This window comes from Oncorhynchus mykiss, chromosome 16 (assembly GCF_057628025.1).
Source record: "Oncorhynchus mykiss isolate SJ-2025 chromosome 16, ASM5762802v1, whole genome shotgun sequence".
NCBI lineage: Eukaryota > Metazoa > Chordata > Actinopteri > Salmoniformes > Salmonidae > Oncorhynchus > Oncorhynchus mykiss.
The window spans coordinates 2,376,872-2,390,941 of NC_143037.1; the positions used below are offsets into that span (position 1 = coordinate 2,376,872).

General features: G+C 46.5%; 1 protein-coding gene across 2 annotated transcripts in view; it reads left to right on the forward strand.

Annotated features, from left to right (window-relative positions):
- The window catches only part of LOC110535007 (striatin), an 85,754-nt gene that overhangs the window by 15,106 nt on the left and 56,578 nt on the right, over nt 1-14,070 (forward strand). For both annotated transcript variants that reach the window (XM_036945954.2, XM_090201747.1), the window contains exon 2: nt 10,316-10,419. In XM_036945954.2, the coding sequence (XP_036801849.2) occupies nt 10,316-10,419 (104 nt within the window). The remainder of the gene's footprint in view (nt 1-10,315; nt 10,420-14,070) is intronic.

Consider the following 14,070-nt stretch of genomic DNA (forward strand, 5'->3'; position numbering starts at 1 on the left):
ATCCTGTCTGATAGAAACTAACCTTACCCAACCTAGCTGGGATCCTGTCTGATAGAAAATAACGTCTATATTGTATGGGTCTGTGTTTTCTTATATAAGGTGTTGTGTGAGTCACAGTCTACTACTTAGTACCCATATAGCTACCTACCCCTCTACCTACTTAGTACCCATATAGCTACCTACCCCTCTACCTACTTAGTACCCATATAGCTACCTACCCCTCTATCTACTTAGTACCCATATAGCTACCTACTTAGTACCCATATAGCTACCTACTTAGTACCCATATAGCTACCTACCCCTCTACCTACTTAGTACCCATATAGCTACCTACTTAGTACCCATATAGCTACCTACCCCTCTACCTACTTAGGACCCATATAGCTAACAACCCCTCTACCTACTTAGGACCCATATAGCTAACAACCCCTCTACCCCTCTGATTCATAAATGGAATAAGTTTGAAACCATCAAGACTCTTCCCAGAGCTGGCTGCCCAGTCAAACTGCACAATCGGGGGAGAAGGGCCTTGGTCAGGGAGGTGACCAAGAACCCGATGGTCACTCTGACAGAAGAACAACCATCTCTGCAGCAGTCCACCAATCAGGCGGACTTCATGGTAGAGTGGTCAGACGGAAACCACTCCTCAGTAAAAGGCACATGACAGCCCGCTTGGAGTTGGCCAAAAGTCACCTAAAGTAGTCTGACCATGAAAAAAACAAAATTCTGGGGTCTGATGAAACCAAAATCGAACTCTTTGGCCTTAATGCCAACCGTCACGTCTGGTGGAAACCACGCATCACTCATCACCTGGCCATTACCATCCCTACGGTGAAGCATGGTGGTGGCAGCATCATGCTGGGGGATGTTTTTTCAGACTAGTCAGGATTGAAGGAAAGATGAACAGAGCAAAGTACAGAGAGATCATTGATGAAAACCTGTTCCAGAGTGCTGAGGACCCCAGACTGGGGCGAAGGTTCACCTTCCAACAGGACAACGTCCCTAAGCACACAGCCAAGACGACGCTTCGAGAAAAGTCTTTGAATGTCCTTGAGTGGCCCAGCCAGAGCTCAGACTTGAACCCGTTGTCATTATGGGGTGTTGTGTGTAGTTTTTTGGGGGGAAAATCTACTTCATCCATTTTAGAATAAGCTACCTACCCTTCTACCTACGCTATCCCATCTTCATCCCTTAATACCCCCCCCCAAGTGTCTAAAGCAACCATTGGAGCGGACTGGGACTGGAGCGGACTGGGAGAACCTTATCCTCTGACCTGATAAAGCGGTCAGCCAGCCAGCCAGCTAGCCAGTCCCAGCCAGTCAGACAGTCAGCTAGCCGGAGTGAAGACTGTAATGTTGGTAATAACTCCTCCTGTTTCTTCACGATATATTTCCGCCAGGTAAGCATTGGCTACTAATTAATTTAATCAGTTTAACATTTAATTCACCATCACCAGAAGGTTGTTATTAGCAGCATCGCTAACGGCTACACTAAGTGTAGATGTACTTATGCATTTTGTTCATGTCTTAATTATATTTAACTTGGGAAAATGTTCAATACATTTATGCTAAACACAAATATAAACACAACATGTAAAGTGTTGGTGCAACATGTTCCATACACACGGGAAAAGAGGATGTGCACACATTTTGTTTATATCCCTGCTAGTGAGCATTTCTTCTTTGCCAAGATAATTCATCCACCTGACAGGTGTGACATTTCAAGAAGCTGATTAAACAGCATTTACACAGGTGCACTTTGTGCTTGGCACAATAAAATGTGCAGTTTTGTAACACAACACAATGCCACAGATGTCTCAAGTTTTGAGGGAGCGTGAAATTGGCCTGCTGACTGCAGGAATGTCCACTAGAGCTGTTAACGGAGAATTTAATGTTCAGTGCTCTACCATATGCCGCTTCCAACGTTATTTTAGAGAATTTGTCCAACCGGCCTCACAACTGCAGACAACGTGGAACCACGCCAGCCCAGGACCTCCACGCCAGCCCAGGACCTCCACGCCAGCCCAGGACCTCCACGCTTCTGCACCTGCGGGATGGTCTGAGACCAGCCACTGGACAGCCAATGAAACTGTCAGAAACCGTCTCGGGGAAGCTCATCAGTGTGCTCGTCGTCCTCACCAGGGTCTTGTCCTGACTGCAGTTCGGCGTCATAACCGACTTCTGTATTTGCAAATGCTCACCTTCAATGGCTGGTGAAGTCTGCTTGTACAGTTGAAATCCTGGTTTCAACTATACCAGGCAGATGGCAGACAGCGTGTATGGCGTCGTGTGGACGAGCAGTTTGATGACGTCAACGTTGTGAACCGAGTGCCCCATGGTGACGGTGGGGTTATGGTACGGGCAGGCGTAATGAACACACTTGCGTTTTATTGATGGCAATTTGAATGCCCAGAGAACTTTGACGAGATCCTAAGGCCCATTGTCGTACCATTCATCCTCTCCCATCACCTCATGTTTCAGCATGATAATGCACGGTCCCATGTCGCACGGATCTGTACACAATTCCTGGAAGCTGAAAATGTCCCAGTTCTTCCATGGGCTGCATACTCACCAGACCTAGTTGGGGCGACAGGTAGCCTAGTGGTTAGAGAGTTAGGTCAGTAACTGAAAGGTTGCTGGATTGAATCCCTGAGCTATCAAGGTAAAAATCTGTCATTCTGCCCCTGAACAAAGCAGTTAACCCACCGTTCCTAGGCCGTCATTGTAAATAAGAATTTGTTCTTAATAACTGACTTGCCTTGTTAAACAGAAAAATAAAATAAAAATGTTTGGGATGCTCTAAATTGACGACAGTGTGTTCCAGTTCCCACCAATATCCAGCAGTTTCACACAGCCATTGAAGAGGAGTGGAACAACATTCCACAGGCCACAATCACCAGCCTGATCAACTCTAATCAACAGCCAGATCAACTCTTTGAGGAGGAGAGTGGTCACACCAGATATGGTGGTCACACCAGATACTGACTAGTTTTCAGATCCACTGCCTTTATTAAGGAATCTGTGACCAACAGATGTCTGTATTCCCAGTCGTGTGAAATCCATAGATTAGGGCCTAATGAACTAATTTCAATGAACTTATTTCCTTATATGAACTGTAACTCAGTAAAACCTTTGAAATTGTTGCGTTTTTATATTTTTGTTCTGTATAGTTGATTCCCTACTAGGGTCAATACGTCTAGTTGATTCCCTACTAGGGTCAATGCGTCTAGTTGATTCCCTACTAGGGTCAATGCGTCTAGTTGATTCCCTACTAGGGTCAATGCATCTAGTCGATTCCCCACTGGGGTCAATACGTTTGGTCGATTCCCCACTGGGGTCAATACGTTTGGTCGATTCCCCACTGGGGTCAATACGTTTGGTCGATTCCCCACTGGGGTCAATACGTCTGGTCGATTCCCCACTGGGGTCAATACGTTTGGTCGATTCCCCACTGGGGTCAATACGTTTGGTCGATTCCCCACTGGGGTCAATACGTTTGGTCGATTCCCCACTGGGGTCAATACGTCTGGTCGATCCCCCACTGGGGTCAATACGTTTGGTCGATTCCCCACTGGGGTCAATACGTTTGGTCGATTCCCCACTGGGGTCAATACGTCTGGTCGATTCCCCACTGGGGTCAATACGTCTGGTCGATTCCCCACTGGGGTCAATACGTCTGGTCGATTCCCCACTGGGGTCAATACGTTTGGTCGATTCCCCACTGGGGTCAATACGTCTGGTCGATCCCCCACTGGGGTCAATACGTTTTTGTCGATTCCCCACTGGGGTCTATACGTTTGGTCGATTTCCCCACTGGGGTCAATACGTCTGGTCGATTCCCCACTGGGGTCAATACGTCTGGTCGATTCCCCACTGGGGTCAATACGTCTGGTCGATTCCCCACTGGGGTCAATACGTCTGGTCGATTCCCCACTGGGGTCAATACGTCTGGTCGATTCCCCACTGGGGTCAATACGTCTGGTCGATTCCCCACTGGGGTCAATACGTCTGGTCGATTCCCCACTGGGGTCAATACGTCTGGTCGATTCCCCACTGGGGTCAATACGTCTGGTCGATTCCCCACTGGGGTCAATACGTCTGGTCGATTCCCCACTGGGGTCAATACGTCTGGTCGATTCCCCACTGGGGTCAATACGTCTGGTCGATTCCCCACTGGGGTCAATACGTCTGGTCGATTCCCCACTGGGGTCAATACGTCTGGTCGATTCCCCACTGGGGTCAATACGTCTGGTCGATTCCCCACTGGGGTCAATACGTCTGGTCGATTCCCCACTGGGGTCAATACGTCTGGTCGATTCCCCACTGGGGTCAATACGTCTGGTCGATTCCCCACTGGGGTCAATACGTCTGGTCGATTCCCCACTGGGGTCAATACGTCTGGTCGATTCCCCACTGGGGTCAATACGTCTGGTCGATTCCCCACTGGGGTCAATACGTCTGGTCGATTCCCCACTGGGGTCAATACGTCTGGTCGATTCCCCACTGGGGTCAATACGTCTGGTCGATTCCCCACTGGGGTCAATACGTCTGGTCGATTCCCCACTGGGGTCAATACGTCTGGTCGTTTCCCCACTGGGGTCAATACGTCTGGTCGATTCCCCACTGGGGTCAATACGTCTGGTCGATTTCCCCCACTGGGGTCAATACGTCTGGTCGATCCCCACTGGGGTCAATACGTCTGGTCGATTCCCCCACTGGGGTCTATACGTTTGGTCGATTCCCCACTGCCGTTTGATGTTCCAAACATATTGCGGAGAGATGAGGGCGAGCATAAGGAAATGAGTATTGATTAGTCATGGAAATATGTCCTTAAAACATTTTTACCAGTATTTTGGCGCAGATACAGACGATTTTAACTCTACCTAGCAAAAAAACGAATAAAATTTCAAAAAATGTTGTCCAAGTATCAATATAATATCGTCCAAAAGTAATATTGTGATTAGTAACTGTAGAGTGTTTCTCTCTACTGTCCAATGTGGACTTCTTCAGCTTCATAGATAAATCATTAGTCTCAGTTGAATACGTGGTTTAATCTCTCGTCTCTGTAGACTGAACAGACGGAGCGTTTTTCTATGGCCTACAGTGTGTACATGTTATGTTCCAGATTGAGAGAGCCTGTCTGGGTTCGGAGGATGTTCTGGATGTTTCTATAGAAGGATGTTGTGGGACTGTCTTGGAGGAGGATGTTCTGGATGTTTCTATAGAAGGATGTTGTGGGATTGTCTTGGAGGAGAATGTCCTGGATGTTTCTATAGAAGGATGTTGTGGGATTGTCTTGGAGGAGGATGTTCTGGATGTTTCTATAGAAGGATGTTGTGGGATTGTCTTGGAGGAGAATGTCCTGGATGTTTCTATAGAAGGATGTTGTGGGATTGTCTTGGAGGAGAATGTTCTGGATGTTTCTATAGAAGGATGTTGTGGGACTGTCTTGGAGGAGGATGTTCTGGATGTTTCTATAGAAGGATGTTGTGGGATTGTCTTGGAGGAGAATGTCCTGGATGTTTCTATAGAAGGATGTTGTGGGATTGTCTTGGAGGAGAATGTTCTGGATGTTTCTATAGAAGGATGTTGTGGGACTGTCTTGGAGGAGGATGTTCTGGATGTTTCTATAGAAGGATGTTGTGGGATTGTCTTGGAGGAGGATGTTCTGGATGTTTCTATAGAAGGATGTTGTGGGACTGTCTTGGAGGAGGATGTTCTGGATGTTTCTATAGAAGGATGTTGTGGGACTGTCTTGGAGGAGGATGTTCTGGATGTTTCTATAGAAGGATATTGTGGGACTGTCTTGGAGGATGGTGGGTGGATGTGAAATGAAGCTCACATTTATTTAAATCTGTTTTAAGCAGCTGTGACTCATTTTGTTTTAGACACCAACAGTGCTGCTTTCAAAGAGAATCACTCACTCACTCAAAAAATACTCCTTCTTGATTGTTTCGCTGTCCCAGATTCTGTGGTGCCCACTTGCTACGGACTAAAGACAGGGTTCTGGTTGGGCTCATCTCCTGACTGTTCCCTGTTTAACTGTGTTACGCTCTAAGGTGTTGAGTCTCCCCTGCCCTGTGGTAGGACTAGAAGACTGTGTTGGTCTGGGTAGCCTGTCTAATGTGCTGAACCGTGTGTGTGTCCAGGGTTCCGTTTGCTGGTAATAGCCGGCTTTTGGTTGGTTAAAAAAAAAAAGAAGCCGATTTTTAAAATAAACTCTGTGCCAATTGTCTAATTTGCTTTTGATCCTGTTCATTGATGGAAATACGTTTGACAGGTCATGCTTAACGGGTCAATAGGTCAATCTGCCTCGTTTGAGCGGAAAATCTGTCTGACAGGGCGAGAACTACTGCTGCTGTCCTCAAACCGTTTGTTCGTTGCTGCTGGAGTGCACTTTCATAAGCCCAGTCAGTGCACAGCATTTTCTACATGCAATCGCGTGTTAACTGTTTTTATCACCATTTTAAAGAGGTACTATTTTTTATATCTCAACCGGTAATTGAAGCGCGCTTCCCATTCGCCGTTCAAGCAAACGGTGTAGGAAGTCTTCAGCGCGTCGTCGCACACGTTACAAGAGCTGGAGGTGGTGTGTGTTCACAATGAGGTGGTGTGTGTTCACAATGAGGTGGTGTGTGTTCACAATGAGGTGGTGTGTGTTCACAATGAGGTGGTGTGTGTTCACAATGAGGTGGTGTGTGTTCACAATGAGGTGGTGTGTGTTCACAATGAGGTGGTGTGTGTTCACAATGAGGTGGTGTGTGTTCACAATGAGGTGGTGTGTGTTCACAATGAGGTGGTGTGTGTTCACAATGAGGTGGTGTGTGTTTACAATGAGGTGGTGTGTGTTTACAATGAGGTGGGTTGTGTTTACAATGAGGTGGGGTGTGTTTACAATGAGGTGGTGTGTGTTCACAATGAGGTGGTGTGTGTTCACAATGAGGTGGTGTGTGTTTACAATGAGGTGGTGTGTGTTTACAATGAGGTGGGTTGTGTTTACAATGAGGTGGGGTGTGTTTACAATGAGGTGGTGTGTGTTCACAATGAGGTGGTGTGTGTTTACAATGAGGTGGTGTGTGTTTACAATGAGGTGGTGTGTGTTCACAATGAGGTGGTGTGTGTTTACAATGAGGTGGTGTGTGTTCACAATGAGGTGGTGTGTGTTCACAATGAGGTGGTGTGTGTTTACAATGAGGTGGTGTGTGTTTACAATGAGGTGGTGTGTGTTTACAATGAGGTGGTGTGTGTTTACAATGAGGTGGTGTGTGTTTACAATGAGGTGGTGTGTGTTTACAATGAGGTGGTGTGTGTTTACAATGAGGTGGTGTGTTTACAATGAGGTGGTGTGTGTTCACAATGAGGTGGTGTGTGTTCACAATGAGGTGGTGTGTGTTTACAATGAGGTGGTGTGTGTTTACAATGAGGTGGTGTGTGTTTACAATGAGGTGGTGTGTGTTTACAATGAGGTGGTGTGTGTTTACAATGAGGTGGTGTGTGTTTACAATGAGGTGGTGTGTGTTTACAATGAGGTGGTGTGTGTTCACAATGAGGTGGTGTGTGTTCACAATGAGGTGGTGTGTGTTCACAATGAGGTGGTGTGTGTTTACAATGAGGTGGTGTGTGTTTACAATGAGGTGGTGTGTGTTTACAATGAGGTGGTGTGTGTTTACAATGAGGTGGTGTGTGTTCACAATGAGGTGGTGTGTGTTTACAATGAGGTGGTGTGTGTTTACAATGAGGTGGTGTGTGTTTACAATGAGGTGGTGTGTGTTTACAATGAGGTGGTGTGTGTTTACAATGAGGTGGTGTGTGTTTACAATGAGGTGGTGTGTGTTCACAATGAGGTGGTGTGTGTTTACAATGAGGTGGTGTGTGTTTACAATGAGGTGGTGTGTGTTCACAATGAGGTGGTGTGTGTTTACAATGAGGTGGTGTGTGTTTACAATGAGGTGGTGTGTGTTTACAATGAGGTGGTGTGTGTTTACAATGAGGTGGTGTGTGTTTACAATGAGGTGGTGTGTGTTTACAATGAGGTGGTGTGTGTTCACAATGAGGTGGTGTGTGTTTACAATGAGGTGGTGTGTGTTTACAATGAGGTGGTGTGTGTTTACAATGAGGTGGTGTGTGTTTACAATGAGGTGGTGTGTGTTTACAATGAGGTGGTGTGTGTTTACAATGAGGTGGTGTGTGTTTACAATGAGGTGGTGTGTGTTTACAATGAGGTGGTGTGTGTTCACAATGAGGTGGTGTGTGTTCACAATGAGGTGGTGTGTGTTCACAATGAGGTGGTGTGTGTTCACAATGAGGTGGTGTGTGTTCACAATGAGGTGGTGTGTGTTTACAATGAGGTGGGTTGTGTTCACAATGAGGTGGTGTGTGTTCACAATGAGGTGGGTTGTGTTCACAATGAGGTGGGTTGTGTTTACAATGAGGTGGGTTGTGTTTACAATGAGGTGGGTTGTGTTTACAATGAGGTGGGTTGTGTTTACAATGAGGTGGGTTGTGTTTACAATGAGGTGGGTTGTGTTTATGAAAACGATTGTTTGAAACTTGAACGTTTTACTTCAAATGAATATCAAGTGTTATTTGTCACATGCGGTGTGGATCTTACAGTGAAATGCTGACTTTAAAGCCCTTAACCAACAACGCAGTTTATTTTTAAAGTAAGAAAATAGTTTACTAACAATAAATACAACATTTTTAGTAATTGTTTGTATTTTAAATGACATAAACGAGGCTGTATACAGGGGTACTGGTACCGAGTCATAAACAGCGTAGCAGCAGGGTATAGAAGGGGGTCAATGCAAATAGTCCGGGTAGCCATTTGATGAACTGAGGCTTGCCTTGCCTTGCTTCAAAGTCACCTAGCCAAAATCTGTCTGTTGAAGAGACACTGGAGGAGGAGTGAAGGAGAGAGGGAGGTAGAGAGGGGAGAGAGGAGGGAGGCAGAGATGGAGAGAGCTGGGATAAGATAATGAATTGTACAGATTCTCTTGCATACCGTGATATATTTTGTTAATGTTTTAGCCCCTTTTGGTCTTTGCAAGTTCCATGTCCCAGCCATTTGTGTGGGGTTACATTAGACACTCTATATCAAGAAGGACAATACTGCCAAACTATTCTGGACATCCCCAGAGCTTGAATATGTCTGACGTTGGCCTGGCGATCTCCCACCGTCTGCTTGGAACATCAACATGAATCACTACTCGAGGCAGAGGGCATTCCTCTAGAATGCATTCTGCCTTCTGTTTCCCCCCGGCGGTCTGTTTCCCCCCGGCGGTCTGTTTTCCCCCGGCGGTCTGTTTTCCCCCGGCAGTCTGTTTCCCCCCCACCCGCAGTTTGTTCAGCTTCTTATGGAAAAGAGAATTTCTCCCAAGACGAACAATTACGTAATCTAGATTCTGAGCGATATTATCTCGGACGCAGGAATATATCCAAGTTAATGCAGGTGTATTGACATACGAATGATGCTGATGAAACCGTTTGTCTGCTGAATGTATTGGTGTTGATTGGGATGCCTTTTCCCTCTCTAGGCCTAGATAGACTTCCTGCAAGGCCAGAGGAAAGCTCTGATCATGTGTAGTTGATACTGTCTGTTAATGGCATGCGATATGTTTCCTCCAGGCTCAGACAGCGTTCCTCCAGGGAGAGAGGAAAGGACAGGAGAATAAATTGGTGATGACTGATATTGTTTCTCCTCCAGGGAGAGAGGAAAGGACAGGAGAATGTATTGGTGGTGATTGATATTGTGTTTCTCCTCCAGGCTCAGACAGCGTTCCTCCAGGGAGAGAGGAAAGGACAGGAGAATAAATTGGTGGTGATTGATATTGTTTCTCCTCCAGGGAGAGAGGAAAGGACAGGAGAATGTATTGGTGATGACTGATATTGTTTCTCTTCCAGGGAGAGAGGAAAGGACAGGAGAATAAATTGGTGATGACTGATATTGTTTCTCCTCCAGGGAGAGAGGAAAGGACAGGAGAATGTATTGGTGGTGATTGATATTGTGTTTCTCCTCCAGGCTCAGACAGCGTTCCTCCAGGGAGAGAGGAAAGGACAGGAGAATGTATTGGTGGTGATTGATATTGTTTCTCCTCCAGGGAGAGAGGAAAGGACAGGAGAATGTATTGGTGATGACTGATATTGTTTCTCTTCCAGGGAGAGAGGAAAGGACAGGAGAATGTATTGGTGGTGATTGATATTGTGTTTCTCCTCCAGGGAGAGAGGAAAGGACATGACTGATATTGTTTCTCCTCCAGGGAGAGAGGAAAGGACAGGAGAATGTATTGGTGATGACTGATATTGTGTTTCTCCTCCAGGCTCAGACGGCCTTCCTCCAGGGAGAGAGGAAAGGACAGGAGAACCTGAAGAAGGACCTGGTTAGGAGGATCAAGATGCTGGAATACGTCCTCAAACAGGAGAGGTAAGTTACAGAACCCGATGACCTGATGACCATCTGTGGGTCTCTTGCGGTGTTGATATTCAAACTGTAATCAAGTGTCAAACTCCGGTGGCATGTGAGACAATTTCGATGCTAGCTAATAAACATACATATAGATGACATTGATTTTTAGCGGTGGCAAATGAGAATATGACATTAAAAGTGGCTCTGACTCTCATAGTGCGGAGCCTATAAAACCTAGCTAGCTAGCTTCATAAACTTATTTTGGGGAATTATGTCAATCTAAAGGAATAAATGGCCCGAGCTATAAAACCAGCTTGCCAGATATGGGTAACTGTCAGGGAAATGGGGCGGCAGGGTAGCCTAGTGGTTAGAGCGTTGTACTAGTAACCGGAAGGTTGCAAGTACAAATCCCCGAGCTGACAAAGTACAAATCTGTCGTTCTGCCCCTCAATGACCCCCTCTATAGCTGACTGGGATAATAACTCCTCTATAGCTGACTGGGTCAAGACCCCCTCTATAGCTGACTGGGTCAAGACCCCCTCTATAGCTGACTGGGTCAAGACCCCCTCTATAGCTGACTGGGTCAAGACCCCCTCTATAGCTGACTGGGTCAAGACCCCCTCTATAGCTGACTGGGTCAAGACCCCCTCTATAGCTGACTGGGTCAAGACCCCCTCTATAGCTGACTGGGTCAAGACCCCCTCTATAGCTGACTGGGTCAAGACCTCCTCTATAGCTGACTGGGTCAAGACCCCCTCTATAGCTGACTGGGTCAAGACCCCCTCTGTAGCTGACTGGGTCAAGACCCCCTCTATAGCTGACTGGGTGTTATGCAAAACAATATGTTGGTAGGACAAGGCCACAAACACTGAGTATACAAAACATTTAGAACACCTGTTCTTTTCATGACTGACCAGGTGAATCCAGGTGTCCCTCATGGATGTCACTTGTTAGATCTTCTTCGATCGGTGTAGATGAAGGGGAGGAGACGGGTTAAAGAAGGATTTTTAAGCCTTGAGACGACTGAGACATGGATACAGATGTGATGTGACCAAAATGAAAGGGAGCCTAGTTTACCAAAACAGCGGGTCATTTTTGACAAAAGTGTGCCAAAATGAACGCTGGACATGAGGCAATCATTCCCCCCATTGGCTGATGGGTAATGCAGGACACGGATGGCTGTAGCATAGCGGGGACAATTTACACATCACGTAGCATCATCACATGAACCTATGACCTTTCACATGAATTGCACCACACTGATAAAGACAGAGGGCCCGACAGACAAAAGTGTTCACGTGAACAATGCAGTTAACCCACCGTTCCTAGGCCAGTTAACCCACCATTCCTAGGCCAGTTAACCCACCGTTCCTAGGCCAGTTAACCCACCGTTCCTAGGCCAGTTAACCCACCGTTCCTAGGCCAGTTAACCCACCGTTCCTAGGCCAGTTAACCCACTGTTCCTAGGCCAGTTAACCCACTGTTCCTAGGCCAGTTAACCCACTGTTCCTAGGCCAGTTAACCCACTGTTCCTAGGCCAGTTAACCCACTGTTCCTAGGCCAGTTAACCCACTGTTCCTAGGCCAGTTAACCCACCGTTCCTAGGCCAGTTAACCCACCGTTCCTAGGCCAGTTAACCCACCGTTCCTAGGCCAGTTAACCCACCGTTCCTAGGCCAGTTAACCCACCGTTCCTAGGCCAGTTAACCCACCGTTCCTAGGCCAGTTAACCCACCGTTCCTAGGCCAGTTAACCCACCGTTCCTAGGCCAGTTAACCCACTGTTCCTAGGCCAGTTAACCCACTGTTCCTAGGCCAGTTAACCCACCGTTCCTAGGCCAGTTAACCCACCGTTCCTAGGCCAGTTAACCCACCGTTCCTAGGCCAGTTAACCCACCGTTCCTAGGCCGTCATTGAAAATAAGAAATGTGTTCTTAACTGAATTGCCTAGTTAAATTAAGGTCAAATAAACATGGCGGTGAAACTTACACAGCAGAAAATACGAGGGTCTACAATGACGGATGACCCTGGAAGGAAAAAGACAGTCCCCTGGTGTTGTGACGTCTGTACAGAGGACAGATTGGTGTCTGGTTACTGATGACACTGCCCTGGAACGGTTTCTGTCTGCCTTACCCTCGGGGAAACCCAATCAAGACAAGGTCACAGCTCTACTGCTCTCTGAGTGTTTCTGTCCTGTCCTTTCCTAGAGCGGTTTCTGTCTGCCTTTCCCTGGGGGATCGTTCATCCCCTTGTGTTCCAGGAAAAGCAGCAGCAGGATAATTTTCGACTCCTCTTTCTGAGTCTGTTCACCGACACTATGGTGTCAGCTCTGTGCCTGCAACAGCAGGTTGCCTTGGTAACAACAATAATGCTCTCCCTCCCCATGGTCGCTCTGCCTCTGGAACAGGATGTAGAGATGTCATTTCTATCTCCCCTCCCTTTTTTCTCTTTTTTTTTTTTAATCTCTCTCTCGCTCTCCTCCTCTTTCTCCTCTTCGCTCTCTCTCTCCTGCCCCCTCCCCTTTCTTCCTGGGCCAATCAGATGTGCCTAGACCTACTGTTAAGTTAGCAGGTTGTTCGCTATCTAGGTAACGTGAGTGAACGTTGTTTGTTGTCAAACCAATAATTAGCAACCCGGGATTAGTTTAAAACAGCCTGTGACATGGTTTGGGAAAGTATGGTTACATATGGGTCCTGTTTTCTTACCGCTGGCCACATATGGGTCCTGTTTTTTTTTAACCTCTGGCCACATATGGGTCCTGTTTTTTTTTTTTTTACGTCTGGCCACATATGGGTCCTGTTTTTTACCTCTGGCCACATATGGGTCCTGTTTTTTTTACCTCTGGCCACATATGGGTCCTGCTTTTTTTTACCTCTGGCCACATATGGGTCCTGTTTTTTTTTTTACCTCTGGCCACATATGGGTCCTGTTTTTTTACCTCTGGCCACATATGGGTCCTGTTTTTTTACCTCTGGCCACATATGGGTCCTGTTTTTTTTTTTACCTCTGGCCACATATGGGTCCTGTTTTTTTACCTCTGGCCACATATGGGTCCTGTTTTTTTATCTCTGGCCACATATGGGTCCTGTTTTTTTTACCTCTGGCCACATATGGGTCCTGTTTTTTTACCTCTGGCCACATATGGGTCCTGCTTTTTTTTACCTCTGGCCACATATGGGTCCTGTTTTTTTTTACCTCTGGCCACATATGGGTCCTGTTTTTTTTACCTCTGGCCACATATGGGTCCTGCTTTTTTTTACCTCTGGCCACATATGGGTCCTGTTTTTTTTTTTACCTCTGGCCACACATGGGTCCTGTTTTTTTTTTTTTTACCTCTGGCCACATATGGGTCCTGTTTTTTTTTTTACCTCTGGCCACATATGGGTCCTGTTTTTTTTACCTCTGGCCACATATGGGTCCTGTTTTTTTTTACCTCTGGCCACATATGGGTCCTGTTTTTTTTTACCTCTGGCCACATATGGGTCCTGTTTTTTTACCTCTGGCCACATATGGGTCCTGTTTTTTTACCTCTGGCCACATATGGGTCCTGTTTTTTTTTACCTGAGGCCACATATGGGTCCTGTTTTTTTTTTACCTCTGGCCACATATGGGTCCTGTTTTTTACCTCTGGCCACATATGGGTCCTGTTTTTTTTACCTCTGGCCACATAT